Raw genomic sequence first — 23302 nt, forward strand, 5'->3', positions numbered from 1 at the left:
TCATTTATCTCGACTGGCCGCACCCTCCAGAAGTCCATTCACAGAAATCAATCAAGACTTGGGGGACCAGGTCTTTGCTTTTCATAGGTGGGCGTGACCTATCCCTGGCTGAGCCCTGCTAGCTGCTCCCTAAATTTTGAACCAAGCCATCTGAAAATGCACTGCTTTTCTTGGTTAGGGACTGCCTTTCTAACCTCAAAAAGCCCTTTGCTCCAGAAAGCTGGGAGCACTGAGTTAGGCCAACGTGGGTGGCAAAATGAGCAAAGAAGCCAACACAGGTCTATGCATGGTGAGCAGTTCAGAACCTGGGTCCAGTATTTGTGGCTGTTTCACTGTCCCTGGTGAACTGTGCTGTGGTTTCCCTTCCCTGTGACCGGAGGGAGAACCTAAAATAAAGCAAGACACTTTTAACGTGACCCCATGGCAAGGGTTAATGGGGTAGACGTGCCCTTGGCTAGAAAAAAAAAAAAAAAAGCCCTGAAGGTTTGTGACTGTAGCCTGGTGGAAAAAACCCTGGGCTCAGCACCAAAGAGGACTAGGTTTGAGGCCTGGGTCCTCCAGTTCTCCTCTCTAAGCCTCAGTTTCTGCCTCTGTAAAATGGGGCCTTATGTCTAGGGTCGAGGTTGATACTGAGTATGATAATAGATTTGAAAGTGCTTTAAATGAAAGCACTTGATTAAAGAACAAGATATTATCATCATACTGGGTCACTCGGGGACCCCACAGAAGCTGCAGCCTCTCTAGTGGCATCGGTTTCTTCATCTCTTAAATGAGAATAATAATTGCCTCGCTCAGAGATCAATGGAATCAAGATTAGTCAAGTGCATTTGAAATGCCAGGAGGCGCTAGGAAGATAAGTATCCTGGTACATTGGGAGTTGAGACTTAGTGAGGAATTTAAGCCAAAATAATGTAAATTAACCCTCCCAATCATTTTTGAAAGTCTCTTGCTTTCTCAGGCTACTGATTACATCTCTGTCCCCTGATCCCCTCTCCATCTGGTCAGCTTTGCAGGATGACAGCCTCTGATTGGAGTTTTGACGGTTTCTTTGACGTGCACTATTTTCCCCTTTCATTCAGAATGCCTTTGTGTTATACGAGAGTCGCTCCTGCTTGGCATTGTGGGTAAATTAAGATCCCCTAAAACATCCAAAGGCCTTCAGATGGAACATTGGAAACCAATGTGTTGGGGGGTCAGGGGCCGCCATTTGCATTTTGTGTTCTCCTCCAGTCGTGGGATTTAAGAGCATCTTTCCCAGTTGTATGTTTATGTTGGTTGCTTTCTTGATTTCTTTTGTTCCGTTTTCCCCTAGGCCCCCCTGTCTTCCCCCTAAACCACAGAAAATGAGGAGACCTAGGCCTCTCTCAGTGTATAGCCATAAACTCTTTAACGGCAGTATGGAAGCGTTCATTAAGGTACTTGCTGGGGAGCCGTGGAGTCCGCGAATGCACCCAATGTAATGGCAGCCTCTCTCCACCCTCCTTCCCCCAGCTCACAGCCCTTCCCCAGCCAGGATTTGTCATCCTCCTCTGGGCCAGGCCGCATGGAGCTAGCTCCTCGCAGCCTGCTCTTAGCTGCAGTGAGGATTTTCTATCAGAGCTGCTTTTGTCTCTGCCCAGTTCCTCCCTAGTTGATTCTCAGCCCTAGGGATAGGGATCAGTCAGAGCATGATGAAACCCAGTGAAGTCCAAGTGGGGTCAAAAGGCCAGAGCAGTGGTCCCAGCCAGCCATGCATTATGGCTTCAAAAACTTTAGTCCTAACACCTAAGGGGCAGTTAAAGAAACCCTGTTTACCACTCTTACATACCCACATCCCCCAAGGGGGAATTGATCAAAAACAACTCAAAAAAAATTCCTATGGGTAACACTATTTTTATACAAGTAATTTTTTTTTTCAGTCAAGTATATACCAGTAAAGGAAACATGTAATTTTTATGAGAGAAAATCCTCCCACGTAGTTTTGCTTCTCGTTAGGAGGTTTAGGAGAAGGGAGAGAGTTGAGACAGGCCCTTCAGAAACCCAGGTTAACCCATTACACCTTATACTAAGGATTAAAGTGCTTCAGGACCAACCAATGTCATAGGAGTTAAGGTGACGGGAACCCATATAGCCAACTGTGCAGTTCAAGTCCCAGACCCAGTCTTGAAAATCACACTGGTGCATGTGCTTGCATGCCCCAAATCCCAAATTGAGAATGGAAGAGAAGGGATTGCGGTGTGGTCATCCCTCTGGGGGTGCTTTTTAACTTTCCCTTTCTCTCTCTCCTGTCTTTCTGTTGAGTACACATACCCTGTAGCAAAAAAAAAAAAAAAAAAAGTCCCTTCAGCTAGGAGAATTTCTCTCCCTCTCTTTTTTTCCCTTTCCTTTGATGTAAAGAATACAAGATCAAGTATTCCAGGTATAATGATATAATAAATCAATGCAAATTAGGGTGGTGATGGAGGTGCAAAGAGCAGCAGGTGAAGGAGATATTTGGGAAAGGGGAGATGCATTCTTTTTATTTCTTTTTTTAAAATATAACTTCATTTATTTACTCATTTTAATTTGGCCAGAGAGGGACACAACGAGAGAGAGAGAGAGAGAGAGAGAGAGAGAGAGAGAGAGCCACCAGGTCCAGTACTGCAGCTGCAGTCAGCCATGTGGGAGTCCAGCGCCTTAACCACCACGCCACCTGCCGGCCCCAAGGGGAGATGCATTCTTAACATCATTTAGGGATACAGGAAGGAAAGTCCCTGCCAGGTATCTGAGAGCCCATCACCACTGAATGAAGACACTTTCTGCAAAAAGAAGACTGATATCAGTCAGAAGAAAAGTAAAGCCTCTGAGTCTTGCTGACAGTTTTGGAGTCATGGAGGTTGCCTCTGCTCCTGCCCTCTATCTCTCATTCTCAGGGTTCAGATCAGGACTCGTGGGACAGGAAGGGACTTGGTGGGGGTCAACCTCAGGCCTGTGAGAGGACAGAGAGGACTAGCCTGGGTCTCAGAACGATCTCTGCCTGTGTGCTGAGTTCTAGGGAACAGAGAGTAGAAGAGTAGGGCCCGAGTGGGGACTGCCCACAGGGAGAGAGTGGCACAGGCTGCTTTAGGGTACCTAAGAGAATGGAAGCATCAAGGAGCCCTGGAGTAGGGGGTCTCTCTGGGTGTATCAGGGACAAGGGACTGTATGGAGGTGATCTGCCACCACAGGAGTGGTTCATCATCTAGTGGGCCATGGGAGGATGGGGCTGTGTCAAAGAGTCCTCTTTCTTGAGCTCCACCCCTTTCTCCCCAAGGACCTCTTATTCATCCTTTGCCCTGAAAGAGCCACTCTCCACTGCTGAGATGAAACTAAGTCCTTCCCCTGCCCTTAAGGAGCATCACGTAGGGCTCAGGAGCTTAAAACACAGACAGCAGAAAGCGTAAGATAAGCCCCACAGAAGCAAGTTCTGTGAGGGGTGAGAGCGAGAAAAACCATGACTAGAACACAGGAGGCATCTGGTGGGACTTTGAAGGAAGGGTAGGAATAAAGAAGAGAGGAACGGGACAGGAGGAATCCCTGAAGGGAAAAGCAGAGAGGATGACGTCTCAGACAGGGACACTGTCCCTAGTTTGCTCAGGTATTTGGAAATGGGTGATTGGTAAGGATACATGGAAGGAACCAGCTCTTTTCTGACAATATTTTTAAATGAGGTATTCTGGGGCCATATGGTGGCACAGTGAAACTGCAACTTGACCCACATGGGAAAGGTCCTGGGTTCATATCTTAGGACCTTCCTGGGCATGCCAACTGAGACTGAAGGTGGATGATGGCAGGAAGGCCTTGTTGGGGGTACCTGTCTCTCTGTCTCTCTGTCTCACTCATGAAATAAATACAAATGAAGACCAAAAATTTTTCTCTCTCTTTTATTTTTAAAGAGAGATATTTGCTATAGGGTATATGTGCTCACCAGAGAGACAGACAGAAAATGAGAAATCACCCCCACACGGGATGGCCATGCCACAATCCTTTCTCCTCCATTCTCCTCTCAGGATTTGGGGCATATTTGCACACACACCTAGCATGAGTTTTAAGTCACCGGGTCCAGGACTTGAACCGCAGTTGACTATGTGGGAGTCTAGCAATATAACCATTATGCCATCTGCTGGTCCCATCTTTTTTTTTAAATGAGGTATTCTGTTGAATTAAATATTCTCCTAGAAGAAAGGTCCTATATATGATATGTGACTATAAAGTAATCCAACTTTATTCTTCCTGACCAACACATCAGAACTTCCTCAACCATGTGAGTGTTGACATGGTTCTTATCTTCTTATCTTAAATACCTTGCAGCTTCTCTGGTCAGTCTTCTTTAGAGTCCATGGCATGAACTTTACCAGTGGTGCCAAAACTTTGTATTAGAATGAACATGTTGGTCTTTTGAAAAACATGGTCTAAGTCAAAGCTCAGCTTTGCAAAACCATTGGAGGTACAAAATAACAGAAAGGATATGTGATGGGGGGCTGGCCAACTGGTGCTGAAGAGCCCCCAGAGGGGGACAGCCCCAAGCACCTGAGTAATAGTAGTGTCATTGGAATAAGCCTCCTAAGGGGACGAGTTGGAAGAATAATACTCACCTGACTGGGCGTATGTGTTAAACACTCCTGCCTTTTTTTTTTTTTTTTTTTTTTGTATTTGCCGGAGGTCAGAGAGAGATAGAGACACAGAAAGCGAGAAATCAACCCCCGGGGGGATTGTCACACTGCAATCCCTTCTCCTCTCAGGATCTTGGGCATGCACACACAGGCACCCAGTGTGCATTTTAAGTCACCGGTTCCAGTACTCAAACAGTGGTCTACTATGTGGGAGTCCAGCAATGTAACCACTATGCCATTTTTGTTAAACCCCCCTTCCTTTTTTTTTTTTTTTTTTTTTTGAGAGATTTTCACTGTAGGGCGCGTGCGCTCGCCAGACAGAGAGAGAGAGACATAGAGACAGAAAGCGAGAAATCACCCCCCAGGGGGGATGGTCACGCCGCAATCCCTTCTCCTCCATTCTCCTCTCGGAATCTTGGGCACGTACGCACACGCGCCCGGCGTGAGTTTTAAGCCACCGGGTCCGGGACACGAACCGTGGTCGATTACGTGGGAGTCCAGCGACATAGCCATTACGCTAGCTGCTGGTTCAACACTCCTGCCTTTTATAGTCACACTGAACTATTATCACGTGAGTGCAGCTTGACAAGCTGGTACTATGCACCTACTATGAGTTAAAATTACATGCAGCACAGTTTTACTGTCAAGGATTATTAAAGGCAGCATAATGTATTCAGTCCTTCAGCTATTGAGAAGGGAATTTCCTGTTCTCTTATCATTTACATGTTATCTGAAAGAACACTGAATTTAAAGTGCCCAGCTTTGAAATGCCACACCTGTGACATCTTTCAATAAAGTAATGTCACCAGACTCCAAGACTATGACGGTTTGCAGAGACAAGGCAGCATCCCCAAGTTTGTAATAATGGGTAAATGTTGTTGGCATTAGATTTATTAACTTCTAGAACCCTACTTCAATTGACCCTTTTCGAAAGATGGCACCCTGACAAGGTCTTCATGCCACTCTTTGCCCATAGCTTCACCAGCCCTGGGCTGTACTAGGGAGGTGTCTGTACACGAACCAGGAACTGTTCCATATGGGTCAGCTTCACGGAGTGTTGTGTTTTATTGCTGTGCCACCTTCTAGCCCCAAACCACATTTTTACAATGAGAATTTATTTTGAAGACCAGATGGCCCTCCTTCAGGGAATAGTTTCCTGATTTTGTTTCTATAAAGTGAGAATGATAATGATCTACTTCATACGTTAGCGAAGTGTATGTCATTGTCGTAGAGCACTGGCCAGCTTGTGGGAAGCACTATGTATTTCCCGTTACTGTTATCATTAATTTTAGGATGTTTTTCATGGAGCGCCATTTGACCAGGCTATTTGCTCAGTTCTAGGCTTCAGGCAGGTTTAGCTAGCACATCCGTGAGCAGGTCATTCTAGTTGTCGAGACGCCAGGCACTAGACAGATGACACTAGCTAGAAGGCACACATCCTCCGGTTTCTCAGCACCCACGCGAACATGCAAGAGAAAACAGACCAAGCTTCCCTGAACATGGGCCTTGTCGGGGAATTTCAGTGTAAGCAAAGGCTCTAGTTCTGTCCCCAGGACCCTGTAGGTTTCTGACTCTCTCCCACCCTCCTTTCTATGCCTTCCTCAGATTTGTTTGTCCCTAGAGAGGTTGTCAGTGTCAGGAGGAGGGTCAAGAGGGTAAGAAAGAGAACAAGCCACGTGGGCCAGTGGTTTTGGTCAGGGTTCTCCAGAGAAGCAGAACCGACAGGATATATACATATATACATATATACATATATATGACTTATTATATGATCTCACATGATCACAAGGTAGAAATGTCCTACAGGAGGCTGTCTTCAAGCTGAAGAAACAGCTGGAAGATTCCGATGCAGAGAAGCCAATGATGCAGCTCCCCGTCTGAGGCCTCAGTGCACTCGAGAGGCCACAGACCCGAGTGCCCTTGGGAGGCTGCTGGTATGAGTCCAAAGCACAAAATTTAAAGAACCCAGAGTCTGACTAGAAGGGCCTGGGGGCCAAGCACTGGAGGAAACTGAGCTCAGCCAAGGGCCAGATTGTGGAGCAGTCAGATGCACGGGCAGCAGGAGTGGAACACTCAGCGTCGCTCTGAAAGCAGGAGAGAGAGTGAGAGAGAGAGAAGGAGGAAACAGAATCCCCTACCTCGTGTTTGTCCCTCTCCTACTCCCAGCTGTTTGGACGATGCCTGCCGACATTGGAGGTTGGTCTTCCTCTTTCCGTCCACTGACTCACAGGCCAGTTTGGTCTGGCAACACTCTCACAGGCACATCCAGGAGCAGTCCTTCACCCGCCATCCAGGGATCCCTCAATCTAGTCAAGTTGACACCCAGAGTTAACCATCAGACTTAGGGAAAGCTACTCAGGGTGTTTAGTAGAGAAACATGGGAAGATGTTTGGAGTTTGGAATCTGGTGGAATCCTGTTGGTCTCTCTCCAGAAATCCCCTAATAAACACAATCTTGGGAAAATTGAACTTTTTACCAAGAATGAAGTTTCCTGAGCTGAATTCCAAGAACATTGACGCAATAGACATTAGGGTGTGTTTTCCTCCTTTTCGTAGACTGGACTTACCTGATGGGGGTCTTAGATAGGTTCCTGACAACTGAATAAACAGTCCCTTTTGTTGAGGAGACCCTAGATGTGGGGATGAGCATGGGGTCTGTACACACATTTCCTGCACTCTGACAAGGACTGAGGAAGCCCATAGGTCAGCCAGTGTCCTGGGAGAGAGCCTAAGGCAGCCATACTGGCAGGCTGGCTGGGGGAGGGTTCCCAAAACGCCGAGGGGGGCGTGGGAGAGAGCCTAAGCCAGCCATACTGGCAGGCTGGCTGGAGCAGCTTCCAGAATCCGATGAGGCAGTGAGGCTCAGGGTGGCCCTCCCCATGGGCAGGCAGTCTGGCAGATTCCCCAGGACCTGTGTTGGCTGCCATTGCATTTCGGCGTTCACGGACTCTGAAGGATCTGCTTACTCTAACTGATCTTATTCCTGCGTAATCTTTTCTTTTTCTCCTGCTCTGCTGCCTGTTTATTTTTTGTTATCAGAGGAAGAAGAAATGCTCGAACCAGGAACCAGGTATTTACTAGCAAGGCCCATTAGCCCCATTCAGCTGGATGGGACCTGTCTTTAGCATTGCCTTCCAGAACAGAGTCCACTTTGCTGTTACTGACGGATCCACATTCTTGTCCTCTCCCTGTCCACAGTTAATCAAGGACAAAATTCATAGGTGGGGTGTGGAGGGACCAAGGACACATCTAAACCCGTGCTGTTTTCCCAGAGCGTATTACACAGGCATCACTGTTTCTTCACCTTCTGAGGAAGTCAGTGATTTAATCCGACCCCTTTTTAATTTTATACATATATTTCTTTCAATGGGCTGAAATAACAAGTCAGCCAATCATGGAATCCTAAGAAAATTATCGCCTGCCCAGCCATCTGTGGCTGTAAATGAGTCTAGAAAGATATACTTGAAAATACGTTCACCTCCCAGGTCTGTATGTTTAGAATTGCATTATATTCAGCCTTTTGGACTTGGGTTGGCCACTAGATGGCCAAGGCTGGCAGTAGCTGCTTCTAGACCTTCTCCTTGTCACATGTGCACCATTAAACATGCATGCATCTGGGTGTTTAGGTTGTAACTTCCTGAGAGAAATAGCCTTCCCATCTTAGAGTTCAACAGTACTACTGGGGGCCAGCCTTGCTTCCCCCCGTGGTGTGTTCTTCTTAACCGTGGCATCAGATCGTGCAGTGTAGACAGAGACCTCAATCCTGCCCTTGTATCCCTGTGCACTGAGAGGATGGTGTTGAGTTGGGGCAAAGTGGAGTGGAAGGCAGAGAACTCAAGGCCAGACTCCAGTCCGCTCCCCGTGGTGGGTCCCTCTCCCTTGCCCCTGATGTGCATGTCAAGCCTCCCGAACCCAGATTCCTTGCCAGCTGGGGAAGAAGACAGAGCATTTCTTTAAAATGATCATAGCTATACCTTTTTCTGCACCTAACTGGAGAATGTCTATTGTCACTGTTTGTGGACACTTTAGGATTAGCAGTTCCTTGCTTGTTTTCCTACTAATCTGACGGCACTAATATTCTGGCTTGAGTTTGTCATCTGTGCTTGCAATGCCTTTTTCCTGTGGTGGTTGCCCAGCCCAATAAACTCATAATTTTTTTTTTTTTTTTTTTGTCTTCAGGATTCAGGACAAGCTATACCGCTCGTAGTCGAGAGCTGCATCCGATACATCAATTTATACGGTAAGCTCCATCTTGAGTCTGTTTTCAGCTCTCCATAGAACAGGTGCTAGGCTGTTCTGATAGGAAATGAGATTCTAATTCATCTCAGAAGATGTCCTGTTATTGCTGTGCTTCCGAGGAGGAAAGCGCTCTGAGGAACAGCTGCTATTCTGAATGCTGCCTTTTCAGCCCTGTGCGTTGTGGGGACTGAAGGCAGTGCTGAGAGGACCCAGGACCTAGGAAAGCAGGGGTAGGGAGGGCCCAGGTAGGAGAACAATTTTAGTTCCTCCTTCACTCCTACCCCACCCCAGAGCTCGGTGTTCTGAGCACTGAATGTATCGAGTCGTCTGAAAAGTCATGATGCATTTTTGCATAGAAAAATACGTCATGACTTTTCCAATATATCAATTAATACTACTAGATTATAAGCCCTATGAAGAAAACAGTGTCTGAGATTTGTTAACCACAGTCTCGCCAGAATGTAACTTGTGCTTATCTACATATTCGTTCCTCCAAAAATAAATGGATTGAATACTTAAAAGACACTGTTTCGGACGATGGAAATAGAGGTGTGGCCCAGGCAGGTACAATGCCTGCCTTGGTGTGCACCTTTCCAATTAGAAAGACAAGGAAATAAGTAAGCCATCAGTAAATAAACAAACAAACAAATGAACCTTCTGACTGCAGGTGGTGATTATGACATGAACTAATTAGAAGGGGTAGGGGATGGCTGGGAGGAGGAGGAGCTGCTTTGGCTAGGATAGTGAGGAGAGACTTCTCGAAGGAGGTGATGTTCGATCTAAGTCCCAAGTGAGCAGCAGAAGCCAGGCATGCAGTCCAGGTGGAGAGGATCAAGAATGGCAGCGGAAAGGCCTAATGTGGGAAGGCAGGGCAGTGTGGCTGGGTGGTAATGGCCAGGAGATGGGATGAGAGACTTGGGTGGTAAAAATTCCATATCATTTAACTAAAAAGATGAATAAGAATTTATTGAGCCCTTATTATATACAACCTAAACTTTGACTAAAGCCTACTTTTTCTTCCCCCCTTTATGAGAGAGAAGGAATGAAAGGGAGAAGGAGAGACAGAGATTTTTGACAGGGTCTTACTGTGTCATTCTTCATCTCCACCCTCCCAGTTTGCGTGATTACAGGCGACTACACCCAACCTGCTCAGGTTGGCCTGGGAACCAAACTCAGGCCTCTCGGGTACCCTGCAGCCTCCCAAGCAGTGACACTACCTGTATGCCACCATGGCTGAACCTTAACACCTGCTTTTTGGGAGCAGATATCTCCTAAATTATGACGTGGAGAATTGTCGTATATAGAAAAACAGACACAGAGAAAGGATCACAGAATCCCCTGTTAATTAATTTAAGATGAGGCACGGGACCAGCAGGTGGCATAATAGTTACATCACCAGACTCCCACATTGTCGACCTCAGTTCGAGTCCCGGGCCCAACAGCTTAAAACTCACATAGCCAAGATCTTGGGAGGAGAATGGAGGGGACAGAATTGTGACAAGGCCATCCCCTCTGGGGGGTGATTTTTCACTTTCTGTCTCTCTGTCTCTCTCTATCTCTTTAGCAAGTGCACCCACCCTAAATCAAAAATCTCTCTTTAAAGAAAAAAAAAATAGATGAGGCAAACCTTTAACTCCTCCAGGTGTACAGATTACTGTTCCATTGTACCATCGTGTCAGCTGTCAGGGTCTCCTCTTTGTTACCGCCTTGTAGAAATGTGGAAAAGGATGAGATGGCTTTTCTTCAATAATTTCATGTCCCTCAAACTCCTTGATTCCCAGGCCAGAATGTACTCTCAAGTAGCCTTTCTTGAAGGAAGGTGATGTCTGTGTAGGGGGAGGGACGTCTGTGCCTTGTTCCTGGAGCCCAGACAGGAGATCCCAGACAGATGAACAGGATGTGCCCGAGTATCTGGGCCAGCTGCATTTCACTGCAAAGACCATCTCTGGGCTTCTGCCAGGAGATCTTCATTGGGAACAATGCTTTTATAAAGGATGGGGGCATGAAAGAGACCAGCCAGGTGGAGAGTCGCCAATATTCTCAGTGGTCTGACAACCTCAAGGTCTCATGGCATTTACTGTTTCCTTTTTTGTTGGTTTCTTTTTCAGGGCTCCAGCAGCAGGGGATCTTCAGAGTGCCAGGATCTCAGGTTGAAGTCAATGACATCAAGAATTCCTTTGAGAGAGGTGGGTGCAGAGTGAGCATCTCAAACTCATGGCCCAGAGAAGCCAGGGTGGGTGCTGACGTGTGTGTGTGTGTCAACGTGTGTGTGTCGGAGCCTGTGTAAGGAGCCAGCCCATTCTGGTTTGCGGGAGCTGATGGTGCACATCTCTTTCCTGTGACTTTGCCCTGGTAGCTGGAAATCAGCCATGGCTGGAGTGTTTACACCACAGAAATTGGCAAACACTAAGATCTTTTGTTCCTTTCCAAAGACCTAACTGTTAAACATTTATCTATGGCTACTCCTTCTGCTTAGAGGTGACTCTCTAGTGGACTGTACAGTGGTTGCTGGGAAGGAGTGCTTTGTACAGCATGCTAGAGTCTTATGTGAGTCTGTTAAGGATGCCATATTTCAGAAAAGTTGGAAGAGCATATATTAACATTGAGTGGCTTTGAAAATACTCTAATTCTTAATTTTTTTATGCAGTGTTCTTAGCAAGCAACACATTGGGAGGAAGAGAACATTTGCTCCCCAAGCCCCAGAGAGGTTATCTATTCCCACTTTGATTAATCGGGGATGTAAAAGCTTATTAGAAGTGAGGTGGCCACTAGAACAGGACATATGGGATTTATTTGGTATAACCTCCTTTGGTCTCGGAAACCCTGAGGGGGACAGATGTCCAGGGACAGTGTCCATACAAAGTACAGACCTAGTGGGTCAGGAAAAGCTCAATTTTCCCCACACCTCTGCTTGTTCATACTCAGTGCTTATTCACATTGCTACCATGGAACCCCAAATCCTTCCATTGTCATTCAAGGAAATATTTTCAGACGTCATTGTCCATGCTTCTAAAGAAAAGCTTGACATTAGCAAGTCTGTATTCTCATCCCAGGAAAGGAAGGGATAGTACATAGGTGACCTATACGACATCTCTGCCTACCGTTTTCCATCATTTTGGAAAGATCGCATCTGTTTTGTCTGAGGACTCTAATCTCAAACCCATTTCCTACCAGGGTATCTATCCCAGTGTATGTAAGAAAGCAATGGTGTTTTTTTTTTTAATAATTATTTTATTGAACTTTATTTATTTATTCATTTATTTATTTATTTTAATTTGACCAGAGAGGAACAGAGTGAGAGAGAAAAAGTGAGATGGCAAGCTGCCAGGCCTGGGACTCTAACCGTAGTCGGCCATGTGGGAGTCCAGCACCCTTAACCACCACACCACCTGCTGGCCCCAGCAATGGTGTTTTTTGAGAGAGGGGTTTGCTATAGAGTGAGTGTGTTCACTGGAGAGTCAGAGAGAGACAGAGACAGAAAGTGAGAAATTATCTCCAGTGGGGATGGCCATGCTCTAATCCCTTCTCTATTCTCCTCTTGGGATTTGGGGCATGCACACACACATGCCTGGCATGAGTTTCAAGCTGCTGGGTCTGGGCCTTGAACCATGGTCAACCATATGGGAATCCAGTGAGGTAACCATTACGACATCTGCTAGTCCCTAAGAAAGCATTTAGATGTATTTTTTAAAGTTTATTTATTTCTTCCATGAATGCATGCATGAAAGATAAGATAAATAAGTAAACAAACAAACAAACAAACAAATAAATAACACCCCTAACAGGGTCTCCAGGCCACCACCCACTCTAGCTTCAGGCAAGTACATGCTTGGACCACAGGCAAGGGCATATCTGGCCTACACAGGGAGACCTCCAGGCTTGATCCTGGAACCTTCCCATGTGGGATTACCTCATAGAGCATTGCACTTTACCACTGTGCCACCATCAGGCTCCCCGTTATACCCATTCTTTAATGGAAGCCTCTAACGAAGGGAGGTGTATGGTTTAATCCCCGTTGCCTGTGCTCTGAGCGGCCCTCTCGCTGGGTTGCTACGCATATAACTCTCCCTACTTATTACTTCACTTCACCCAAAGGAACTGACTCCTGCAAAATTCTCCACGTCCCAGTTCTCTCCATTCCAGCTGAGGTCTAGACCTAGACTGGAGAATGCGTTCTGCAGCCCCTCCTGGTTAGCACTACAGCCCCTAGTCACAGACCTGCTGTGGCCCTCGGCACTCTTGCTTGGAATCAGGTGTAAAGAGCAAGATCTGGCTAGACATGGTGTTCGGTGGCCTCCTAGGATCCAGGGGAGCTTGAGTTCAGAACCCCGGGTACCTAGAACCAGAGAGCCCAGAATGCCCCTGCTCTAAGCTCCTGCTCAGGCATTGTTCATTCCCTCAGCAGATGTGCACCGAGCCCTACACTGTACAAGGTTAGGAACTAGGAAATGCAGTAGAACAAAACCCAGGAACGGCAGTCATGGAGCCAGCTGAGTAAACAACGTGACTGGGGAAAAGCTGGAGGAAATGCTGGACAGCACAGGAGGCCCTAGCCCCGCTTGGATGGAGCGAGGCGGGATAGCAGAGCGGGAAGGTGTCCTTGGGAGGAAATGCCTGGGCCAAGGTTTAAGGGTAAGAGCCAGGGGCAGCTGGTGGTGCAGCAGTAAGGTACAAGGCTCCTCAAGGCTGACACGCATGGGGAGGTTCTGGGTCTGTGCTGGGCCAACAGGGACTGGTGGTCGATCGGGCCCCTGTTGGGGAAGCTGTTCCTCTATCTTTCTCTCTGTCTCTCTCTCTCTCTTTTGGAGAAGATAAATAAACTTAAAAAGGGGAGGGGGAGAGACCAACAGTTGGCATAATGGCTATGTGGCTGGACTCCCATATAGCCAACTACAGTTAGAGTCCCGGACCTGGTGGCTTAAACTCACACCGGGTACGTGTGCATGTGTGCCCAAGATCCCGAGAGGAGAATGGAGGAGAAGGGATTGTGGCGTGGCCATCCACCCTAGGGAGTGATTTCTCGCTTTCTGTCTCTCTGTCTTTCTGGCAAGCGCACATGCCCTATAGCAAAAACCTCTCAAAAGAAAAAAGGGGGTGAGGGGTCAGCAGGTGGCATGATAGTTAAGGTGCTCGATTCCCACATGGGCCAACCATGATTCAAGTCTCAGACCTGGTGACTTACTTTCTCACTTTCTCTCTCTCTCTCTGGTGAGTTCACATGCCCTATAGAAATTAAATAATAATAATGATAATAAATACATTTTTTTAAAAGAGAGTCCTAACCCTAAGAGTGGCGTGGTTTTTAAGGAAGCTGAATCCAACATGGTCAGCGATGTAGTTTGTGTCCTGGACTCGGTGACTTAAGAAACATACTGAGCGTACGTGTGCGAGTACCCAAATCCCCAAAGGATGGACAGATGGAGGAGGAGGGATTGGGTGTGGCCATCTCCCATGGGGGGTGCTTTCTCACGTTTCTCTTCTTCTCTCTCTTTCTGGTGGGTGCACATTCCCTCTAGCAAATTATAAAAAATAAAAATTTTTAAAAAGCCGGAAGCAGGGACAAGGAGGGCCATTCCTCACCTTGGCGACAGCATATGCAAAGGCCAGGAAGCAGAGGTATCTCCCAGCGTTGTCCCTGACACAGGGCCTCACTGACGTCACTGCAGCGCTCTGTGCAGAGCTCTGTTTCTGCATTATCCTGCCTCAGCACCCTGCTCTCCTGTGTTCATGGTGCGTGGACAGAATCACGGTCTGGAATCTTTGCAGGTCCCCTCTTCCGGGGTGCCTTCCATTATCCTTGTCCTCTGCCTTGAGTCCTGTGGGCAGACTTGGTGCCTCAGCTTAGGGAGCCTCACCCTCACTGCTTCCTGCCTCTCCGTGTTCTTTTTTTTTCTTTTCCTTTTTTTAACGCTCACGATCCACTTCTTGCCATCACAAATCTATTTGCAAGGGTAACACTTGGAGAGTTTAGAGAGCACTGGAAAACATTCCGGTCTCTAGGGTGCTGCTTAGACGCTTCAGTCTACTATTCAATATTGCTGCTCAAAAAAAAAAAATCAAAAACCTTTAGTCTGCTGTGGCTTTTGCAAGGACAAATAATAGTTTCATATTTCTTTTTTTTTATATTTAAAAATTATACTATTTAATGACCAACAATTGGCATAATGGCTATGTTGCTGGACTCCCATGTGGTTGACTGTGGTTCGAGTCCTGGACCCCGTGGCTTAAACTCACACTGGGCATGTGTGCGTGCATGCCCAAGATCCTGAGAGGAGAATGGAGAAGGGATTGTGGCGTGGCCATCCCTCCAGGGAGTGATTTCTCACTTTCTGTCTCTCTGTCTCTTTCTTTCTGGCAAGTGAATGTGCCCTCTCAAAAAATTATACTATTTATGTTATTTAGTTTTATTATTTTATTTATTTATTACTATTCTTATTTTTAAAAAAAACATTTGATTTCTATATATCATTTGACCTGTAAAGAGAGTTGACCCAACACGAAATGCTTCTCAGAGCAGTCCAGTTGAGAATACTATACATATTATCATGAACAGGTAATAAACCATTTCTGTGTCCCACAAATGTCATGCCTCTATTTTTTCTCCTGATATCCTTCTCTATGTCTTCCCCTTCTCCCCCCACCCAGTTCCACACTGTCTTCAGCATCCATAGCTATTGTCGCTGCTTTTATGCCCCCAATATTTCAATCTCTACCATAGAGGGAAGATAGTCGGTATACATTAAGTGGATACACACAATATCTTTCTTTCATTGCCTGGCTTGCTTCACTCAGCAATAAATCTTCCACATGTGAGCACTTTCTGTCAAATGCCAGGCTCTTGTGTTTATCTGCCTCCCCGTGTTCTGGATAGCCTCGTTATCACAGGCACCACGGCCCATGCCCCTCCCAGGACTGCTGCTTTCTCTCCTTCTTACATGTGATTGCTAAGGTCACACCTTTTGTCACACGCTCGAGTGCTCCACAAGGGGGATGTGCAACTGAAAGAATTCTCTGTGCCTAACCAGTCTTGGATCACCTCAGGCAGAGCCCAGCTTGCCAGAGACCACTCGACCCAAATCTCACCTGCGAAAGTGTTTTCTCCTTTTCCTTGGCCTCCCCGATGCAGGGGCCTCTCTCGTTCTCCCCATCATTCCAAAATGAATCTGGTTTCTCACCAGCCCTGTTCCACCTGAGCTCACCATGACGCATGTCTTCTAAACCACAGGTTCCTGCTCTGTCTCTTGTAGAAGTCTGTTCTGGGCTTTCCTGAGCTGGCCGGTGCCCAGATTTTCCACTTCTCTGTTCTTGATGGTTTCCGGCTGATGTCCTGGGTCTGGCTCCTTAGCCGGCGGGCCCTTGGGGACACCTCTTCCCACCTCTCCCCAAACTACACCTTCCCTCTTCCGGGCTGGGGCCACTGTGTTTCTTCACATCCCCCCTGTGACCAGGTGGCCGAGGCTGGCCTAGGCCCAATAGTTCTCCTCCCACCCACTCTTCACATCCCACAGGGACAGCTTGTGACTGAATCTTCTCTCCAAAGCAGTAAAGTAAGCACGTTGTGTGTTTTTTTCTCTCTTCCTTTTATTTTTGAAAATGTTAAAAAAAAAAAAAAAAATTTTCACTCTAACCTCTTTGGGTGCCTATCCTATGCCACTGTTAAAGGATTGGGGGACCAGCAGATGGCATAATGGTTACATCGCCGGACTCCCACATGACTGACTGCAGTTTGAGACCCAGACCCAGAGGCTTGAAACGCACACCAGGTGTGTGTACAAGTGTGTCCAAAATCCTGACGGGAGAATGGAGGAGAAAGGACTGCAGCGTGGCCATCTTCCCTGGGGGCTGATTTCTTGCTTTCTGTCTCTCTCTGTTTCTCTGGTGAGCACATTCCCCTATAGCAGAAATACTATTAAAAAAAAAAAAAAAAAAAGGATTTGGGTCTTTTTCTTCCTGGGCCGCCTCCCTTCTTTCTCGGGGGCAGTCTTTCCCTGGTCCCCTCCTGGCACTGGGCGGATGAAAGGAGCACAGTCCTCTTCCCAGAAGCTTCTCAAAAACTGTAACGTGGGGAATCCTCTCTTGGCTCATTATTCCTATCTACTTCCTTTTTCTTTTGACACAAGGCAGACAGGGTTTTAGCTGGAATTATTGTCATTGTTGTCAATAAATCTTAACCTCACTGCTCAGGTTCGGAGGTCTTTCTGTAACCTGGCAAACGAAGGGGAAAGCGTCATGAAAGGCAGAGCCTGGAGCTGTGGCATGGAGAAAGACAAGGCTTGCGCTTTTTCCCCAGGCCCGTTTCCTTCATCCTTCCATTCCTCTCTCCCTTCCTTCCTTCTCTTTCTCTTTTTTTTTTATTTTTAAGGTGACCATTTCTTCCCTGAGAGAGAGAGAAGCACCTCTCATAGGGTGTATGCTGTGACCCACCCCCAGTCCCAGCCAGTCTGGATCACAGGCCACACATGCCTGGTGTGCTCCGGTGGGGGGGGGGGGGTTCTTGAATCCATGACCTTTCCCACGTGGGTCCAGGTGGGCTACCACTGTGCCACACCTGGCCCTGCCAGGCTAATTATTTTTTTAACCACTCTGTCCCCCTCATTCCCAAACCTCTGCACTGTGCTCCCTTTGGATGCAAGGATGAGAGGCCACCAGGGGTCTGTCCTGTGGAAGGCGTCACTGGCAAGGGAGGCAGTAGCCCTGTCACCTGTGCAGGTCAAGGCAGGGTTCGGGTTTAGGGGTGAAGTCACGCCTCGTAGGGTCTGACACATTCCAGGCTCTGGGCTTGACCCTTCTGTGATCTGTGTTCAGGAAGAGGAGTGAAGCCAGGAGATGCAGGAGGGTGACGATGTTGAGGGGTTTGGGCGGACCTTCTGAGAGGGACGCCCCTGAGCTCCAAGCAGCCAGTGGGGTCTGCCAGAGCCACGACACGTGGTGTGTTCTTCACGCTGTGCCCTGGGTGTGCCTGCCTTAAGGCGCTTGGCGATGCCCAGGTGATCTGGGTAAGTGTCGCCGTGGGCAGGGCTGTCTGGTAACCATCCCGCCCCCAGACATGAGCAAGTACTGTGTGAACACGGCTTTCTCTTGGACTCGCCTGGAATTTGGGTTCTGCTTCTCCTCCTGGAAAAAGCCACCGTTCACACAGACTCCTGCTCAGCTGGAGCTCTGGAATTCCATTCATTCCATGAGCCCAAGCTGACTAACCTTGCAGAGGGCCTGGGGCCTGGAGTCATAGGAAGGACAGTCTGGGCGTTTTGTGTGTGTGTGCCTGTGTGTAGTTTTTTTGTGTGTTTTTTTTCCCCCCCCATCGGACATATGGACATATGTCATCGCTGGAGACAGAGACAGTGAGAGGGAACATGAGAAAACATCCCCTCCCCACGGGGGTTGGCCACACCACAATCCCTTCTCCTCTCAAGATTTTGGGAATACACACACACACACGCCTGACGTGATTTTCAAGCCACCCACCTGGGACCTTAACTAGGCTGCCTGCTGGCCCCTGGGTGGCTCCGTTTATGGACCTAGTGCCTTCCAGAAGGAAGGGCATGAGCTAATGGTATGCGAGCATGTACGTGTGTGTAAAAAAGCCAGTATGTTCATCCTGCCCAGCAGTGGGAGCTAGTAGGTAATACGGAGAGAAAAAGTCACGCTTTTAATCATGGGGCCCCCAAGAATGATGAGTGGTAACAGGACCCTGATTGCTACAGGGCCATCCGCGAATCCCTCCAGCTGTCACGGGGTAGAGAGGGAGGCCGACAAGGTAGGGCAAGGGGAACACCCTGTCAGCCCCTGACCGGTGAAACTAACACAGCTTTCTACGCTGGGCTTTCATAGGAGCAGTTGAGAGGGAGAGAAAGCAAGAAAGACAGAAAGAGAAGAAAAGAAAGAAAGGAAAGAAGGGAGGGAGGGAGGAAGGGAAGGAAGGAAGGAAGGAAGGAAGGAAGGAAGGAAGGAAGGAAGGAAGGAAAAGAAAGTTGTCCTGGAAAAAAGAAAAAGGTCGGAATTCTACAGTAAAGAAAGGAGGTGGAGTAGATCGGTGCATATACATACATACATGTGTAGGCATGCATAACGCAGACAGTAGATCGGTGCACATACATACATGTGTAGACATGCACACATGCAGACAGTAGATCAGTGCACATACATACATGTGTAGGCATGCACACATGCAGACAGTAGGTCAGTGCGCATACATACATGTGTAGGCATGCACACATGCAGACAGACACATAGATGTAAAAGTCACAGATGGAGCCCGGCACAGTGGCGTATACCTGTAATCCTAGCTACTGAAGAGGCTGAGGGTAGTGAGTTTGAGGCCAGCCTATAGAAGACTGATTCTGAAAAACAAAACAAAAAAAATTAAAAGTCTTATTTTTTTTAAAAAAGATCACAAATGGAAGAAAGAATATCTCCTAGGCATTATATGGGCTGCCTGTATCCATTTTTGACTGTGTGGTATGGGCACGTTGCTTTCTGGTGGGGGCTTTGGCTCTCCTGCAGGAGGGAATGATGGGGTTGAGCCACACCCTTGGTGGTGCCTCGCAGTGCTACCATGAGGACCAAGGCAGGTCACATGTGCAGATGTACTTCTTACCTGAGAAGTGCTATGTTAGGGGGCCTGTAGGTGGCATGGTGGTTCAGGCAGCTGGACTCCCACATGACTGACCATGGTTCAAGTCTCGAACCTGGCAGCTTGCTTTCTCACTTTCCTTTTCTCTCTCTGGTCAACTTCAAAAAAATAAAGTAAAATAATGACAATGAATAAAATTTTAAAAAGTAAAGTATTTGTCCTTTAAAAAAATATGAAGTGCTGTGTGAGTAGGAGTGGTTATTTTTCTTTTCTTTTTTGGAGAGGTTTTTGCTATAGGGCATGTGTGCTTGCAAGAAAGACAGAGAGACAGAAAGCAAGAAATCATCCCCCAGGGGGAATGACCATGTCACAATCTCTTCTCCATTCTCCTCTCAGTATCTTGGGCACACACACACACACACACACACACACGCCCAGTTTATGCAGTGTCTCCAAGGGACCCTGTGTTAATGGTATGACATAGTTTTTGCTTTTAAGTACTTACATGTGACAAACCATAAGAAAACAATTCCTTTTTAAAAAAATAATTATTTTATTTAACTTTATTTATCTTCATTTGACCAGAGAGGGGGACAGAGTGAGAGAGAGGAAGAGAAAGTGAAAAAGCAAGCTGCCAGGTCCGGGCCCCGAACCTCAGTCAGCCATATGGGAATCCAGCACTCTTAACCACCACACCACCTGCCGACCCCAAGAAAACAATTCCTTATTGGTAGTGTGCAAGTTCCAAATGATGACAGTGATGCAAAATAACCACAGACTGTCCACATGGGTGGCCAAGTAGTGACACCTTTGCTTTCTGATGGTTCAATGTACACACACTTTGTTTCGTACACAAAATTATAAAAACTATTATTCAACTTACCTGCAGGCTATGCGTATAAAGCATTTATGAAATATAAGTGAATTTCATGCTTTGACTTGGGTTCCATTACCCAAGATATTTCTTCAGGTATATGCAAATATTCCAAAATCTGAACATTTCCAAAATCCAAAACACTTTTGGTCATTTCAGATGAACTAAACCTGTACCATTCCCTACAAAACGCAAATGGGGTTTCCTTAGAGAAATGTTTGATTCCAGGTCTAGGTCAAGGAATATAAATAAGATGTGATCAGGTAAATTTTTTGTCTAGAAAGCAAGGAAGTGCTCAAAGGAGGTCACATTGAAAGGATACATAAAGGACTCTCCTGGGGCCAACAGGTGGTATGGTGTTTAAGGTGCTGGACTCCCACATGGCTGACTACAGTTCAAGTCCCAGACCTGGTGGCTTGTTTTCTCTCATTCTCTCTGTCTTTGGCAAGCATACATGCCCTATAAGAAAACTTACATAATGATAATAAATAGAATATATAACTAACGCTTTTTTTTAAAGGATTCTCCTTGGCCGAATGTAAGACACCTTTTTTTTTTGTTTTGTCTTTGGAGAGATTTTTGCTATAGGGCATGTGCATTTGCTGTAGAGACAGAGAAACTTAAAAGTGGGAAATCACCCCCCAGGGGGGATGGCCATGCCACAGTCCCTTCTCCTCCATTCTCCTCTCAGGATTCTGGGCACCCATGCACACACTCCCGGGGTGATTTTCAAGGCATCAGATCTGGGACTTGAACTGCGGTCTGCCATGTGGGAGTCCAGCACCTACACTACACAGCCTGCTGATCCTGAGAACCTTAATTTAAGCATCTTAAAATAGTGGTGGTACTGGATTATAGCACACTGAGCTAAAAATGATAAAAACTAGTTCATAAAGATGTCAACAAATAAGGCAGTGAATGGCAGGAGGACGAGGGTAAACACTTCTTCACAAAGGAATGCCAACTAGTAACCATAGCAGAAATAACAGAACTAGCAAATCATCATTTTGCAACAATTAAAGTGGGCAAAATCATCCTTGGATGCTAAAATTCTTGGGTAAAACATGTTGAGCATGGTGACATGCATAGTCTCAAAGTCCCATGATACTCTGAGTATCACTTCGTGGGTCATTTACTTATTACAGAGGGGAAAATACCTTTGCAATGTACAGAGCTGGAGGTCACCCTCTCTGCCCAGCATTCTCATGCAGCATCACCAGTAGCAGGACAGTCTGATGTCAGGTGTCCCTGGCAGTATGCCGTAGGACTCCACAATGTATAGCATTGTTGCCAAGAGTATTAAACCTGAGCCTATCCATGAGGAAACAACCAGACACAGAATGTGCCTGGCCTGAACTTTTTAGAAAGAGTCAACATTGAGACCAGCAGATGGCATCGTGGTGACATCGCTGGACTCCCACATGGCCGGCTCTGGTTGGAGCCTCAGACCCAGCAGCTTGAAAATCACACAGGGTGTGTATGCGTGTGTGCCCAAGATCCCAGGAGGAAAATGGAGGAGGGGGGATTGTGATGCAGCCTGTCCGGTCCCCCCACCCCGGGGGTTAACTTTTCACTTTCTCTCTCATTGTGTGTCTCTCTCTCCAGGGAGTACACCTGCTGGCCTGTCCGGTCCCCCCACCCCAGGGGTTAACTTTTCACTTTCTCTCTCACTGTGTGTCTCTCTCTCCAGGGAGTACACCTGCCCTAAGGCAGAAACCTCTTAAAAAAGAAAGAAAAGAAAAGGAAAAAAGAAAGAGTCAGCATTATTAAAAACAAACTAACAAGCAAAAACATTGGGGTCCATTTTACATTTAAAGAATTAAAGAAACGTAACTGCCAAATAAATTGTTTGTACACCGAATTAGATCTTAGCTTTTGAGAAGATTCCATGAAAGACATCAAGGGACAAAAGGGGACCTTTCTTTGAATTGTGGGCTGTGTATGAAATAGGATTTTGTTTTTGGGGTTTTTTTTTTTTGAGAGTTTTTTTTTTTTTTTTTTCTTTTTTTGGAAAAGTTTTTGCTATAGGGTGTGTGCACTCACCGGAAAGACAGAGAGAGATAGAGAGACAGAAAGCGAGAAATCACTCCCCAGGGGGGATGGCCACGCTGCAATCCCTTCTCCTCCATTCTCCTCTCGGGATCTTGGGCATGCACGCACACACACCCAATGTGAGTTTAAGCCACCGGATCAGGGACTTGAACTGCAGTCGACTACATGGGAGTCCAGTGACATAACTATTATGCCAACTGCTCACCCTGAAATGGGATTTTGGAAAGCTTGTTAATTTTTTTTTAATTGATAAAATTTTATTTATTATTACTATCTCTTCTTTTTTCAAAGAATTATTTTATTTAACTTTGTTTAATTTTTTAATTTGACTAGAGAGGAACAGAGAAAGAGCAAGCAAGCCGCCAAGTCTGGGATTCAAACCATGGTTGACCATGTGTAGTCCAGCGCCCTTAACCAGCACACCACTTGCCGGCCCCATGATTGTTAGTTTTCTTTGGGTTGATAATGTTGTGGTCATGTAGGAGAATATCCTTATTCTTAGGAGAAATGTGTCCAAGCATTTAGCAGTGATATGCTATGAAATCTACAAAATACTCTCAAATAGTTGAGCAACAATAGACATAAACAGAGAAAGAGAGAAAGCACATAGGGCCAGATGAGGGCAAGTAAGAGGGGATGGGAGTTTGATATTTTATTTTTCACAACTTTTCTGCACATGGAACATTTTCAAAAAAGAAGTTGCAGTGAGAACTTTTAATTTGCTGGGGAGTTGGGGGCCGGAATGTGGGGCCTTGCCCCATCTGCCCTTCCTCTGGTTCGAGCTGGGCCGGGTCATCTGTTCTGCCTTCTGCATGTTCTCTACCTCCTTACCAAGCTGAAATTTTGTCCCTATTTCCATTCAGGTGAAGACCCCCTCGTGGACGATCAAAATGAGCGAGATATCAATTCAGTTGCTGGTGTTTTAAAACTGTATTTCCGAGGACTGGAAAACCCA

At 46.6% G+C, this 23302-nt stretch overlaps 1 protein-coding gene across 4 annotated transcripts in view; it reads left to right on the forward strand.

Moving 5' to 3' along the window:
• Nucleotides 1–23302, forward strand: part of SRGAP3 (SLIT-ROBO Rho GTPase activating protein 3) — a 287471-nt gene that overhangs the window by 232019 nt on the left and 32150 nt on the right. For 3 of the 4 annotated variants that reach the window (XM_006152033.3, XM_006152035.3, XM_006152036.3), the window contains 4 exons: nt 7649–7679; nt 8789–8849; nt 10957–11034; nt 23211–23302. The exon at nt 23211–23302 is cut by the window's right edge and continues 70 nt beyond it. In XM_006152033.3, the coding sequence (XP_006152095.1) occupies nt 7649–7679; nt 8789–8849; nt 10957–11034; nt 23211–23302 (262 nt within the window). Of the gene's footprint in view, nt 1–1312; nt 1416–7648; nt 7680–8788; nt 8850–10956; nt 11035–23210 lie in introns of all 4 variants that reach the window. The other variant, XM_006152034.3, reaches the window with a different exon arrangement.

This window comes from Tupaia chinensis, unplaced genomic scaffold (assembly GCF_000334495.1).
Source record: "Tupaia chinensis unplaced genomic scaffold, TupChi_1.0 Scaffold000333_1, whole genome shotgun sequence".
NCBI lineage: Eukaryota > Metazoa > Chordata > Mammalia > Scandentia > Tupaiidae > Tupaia > Tupaia belangeri.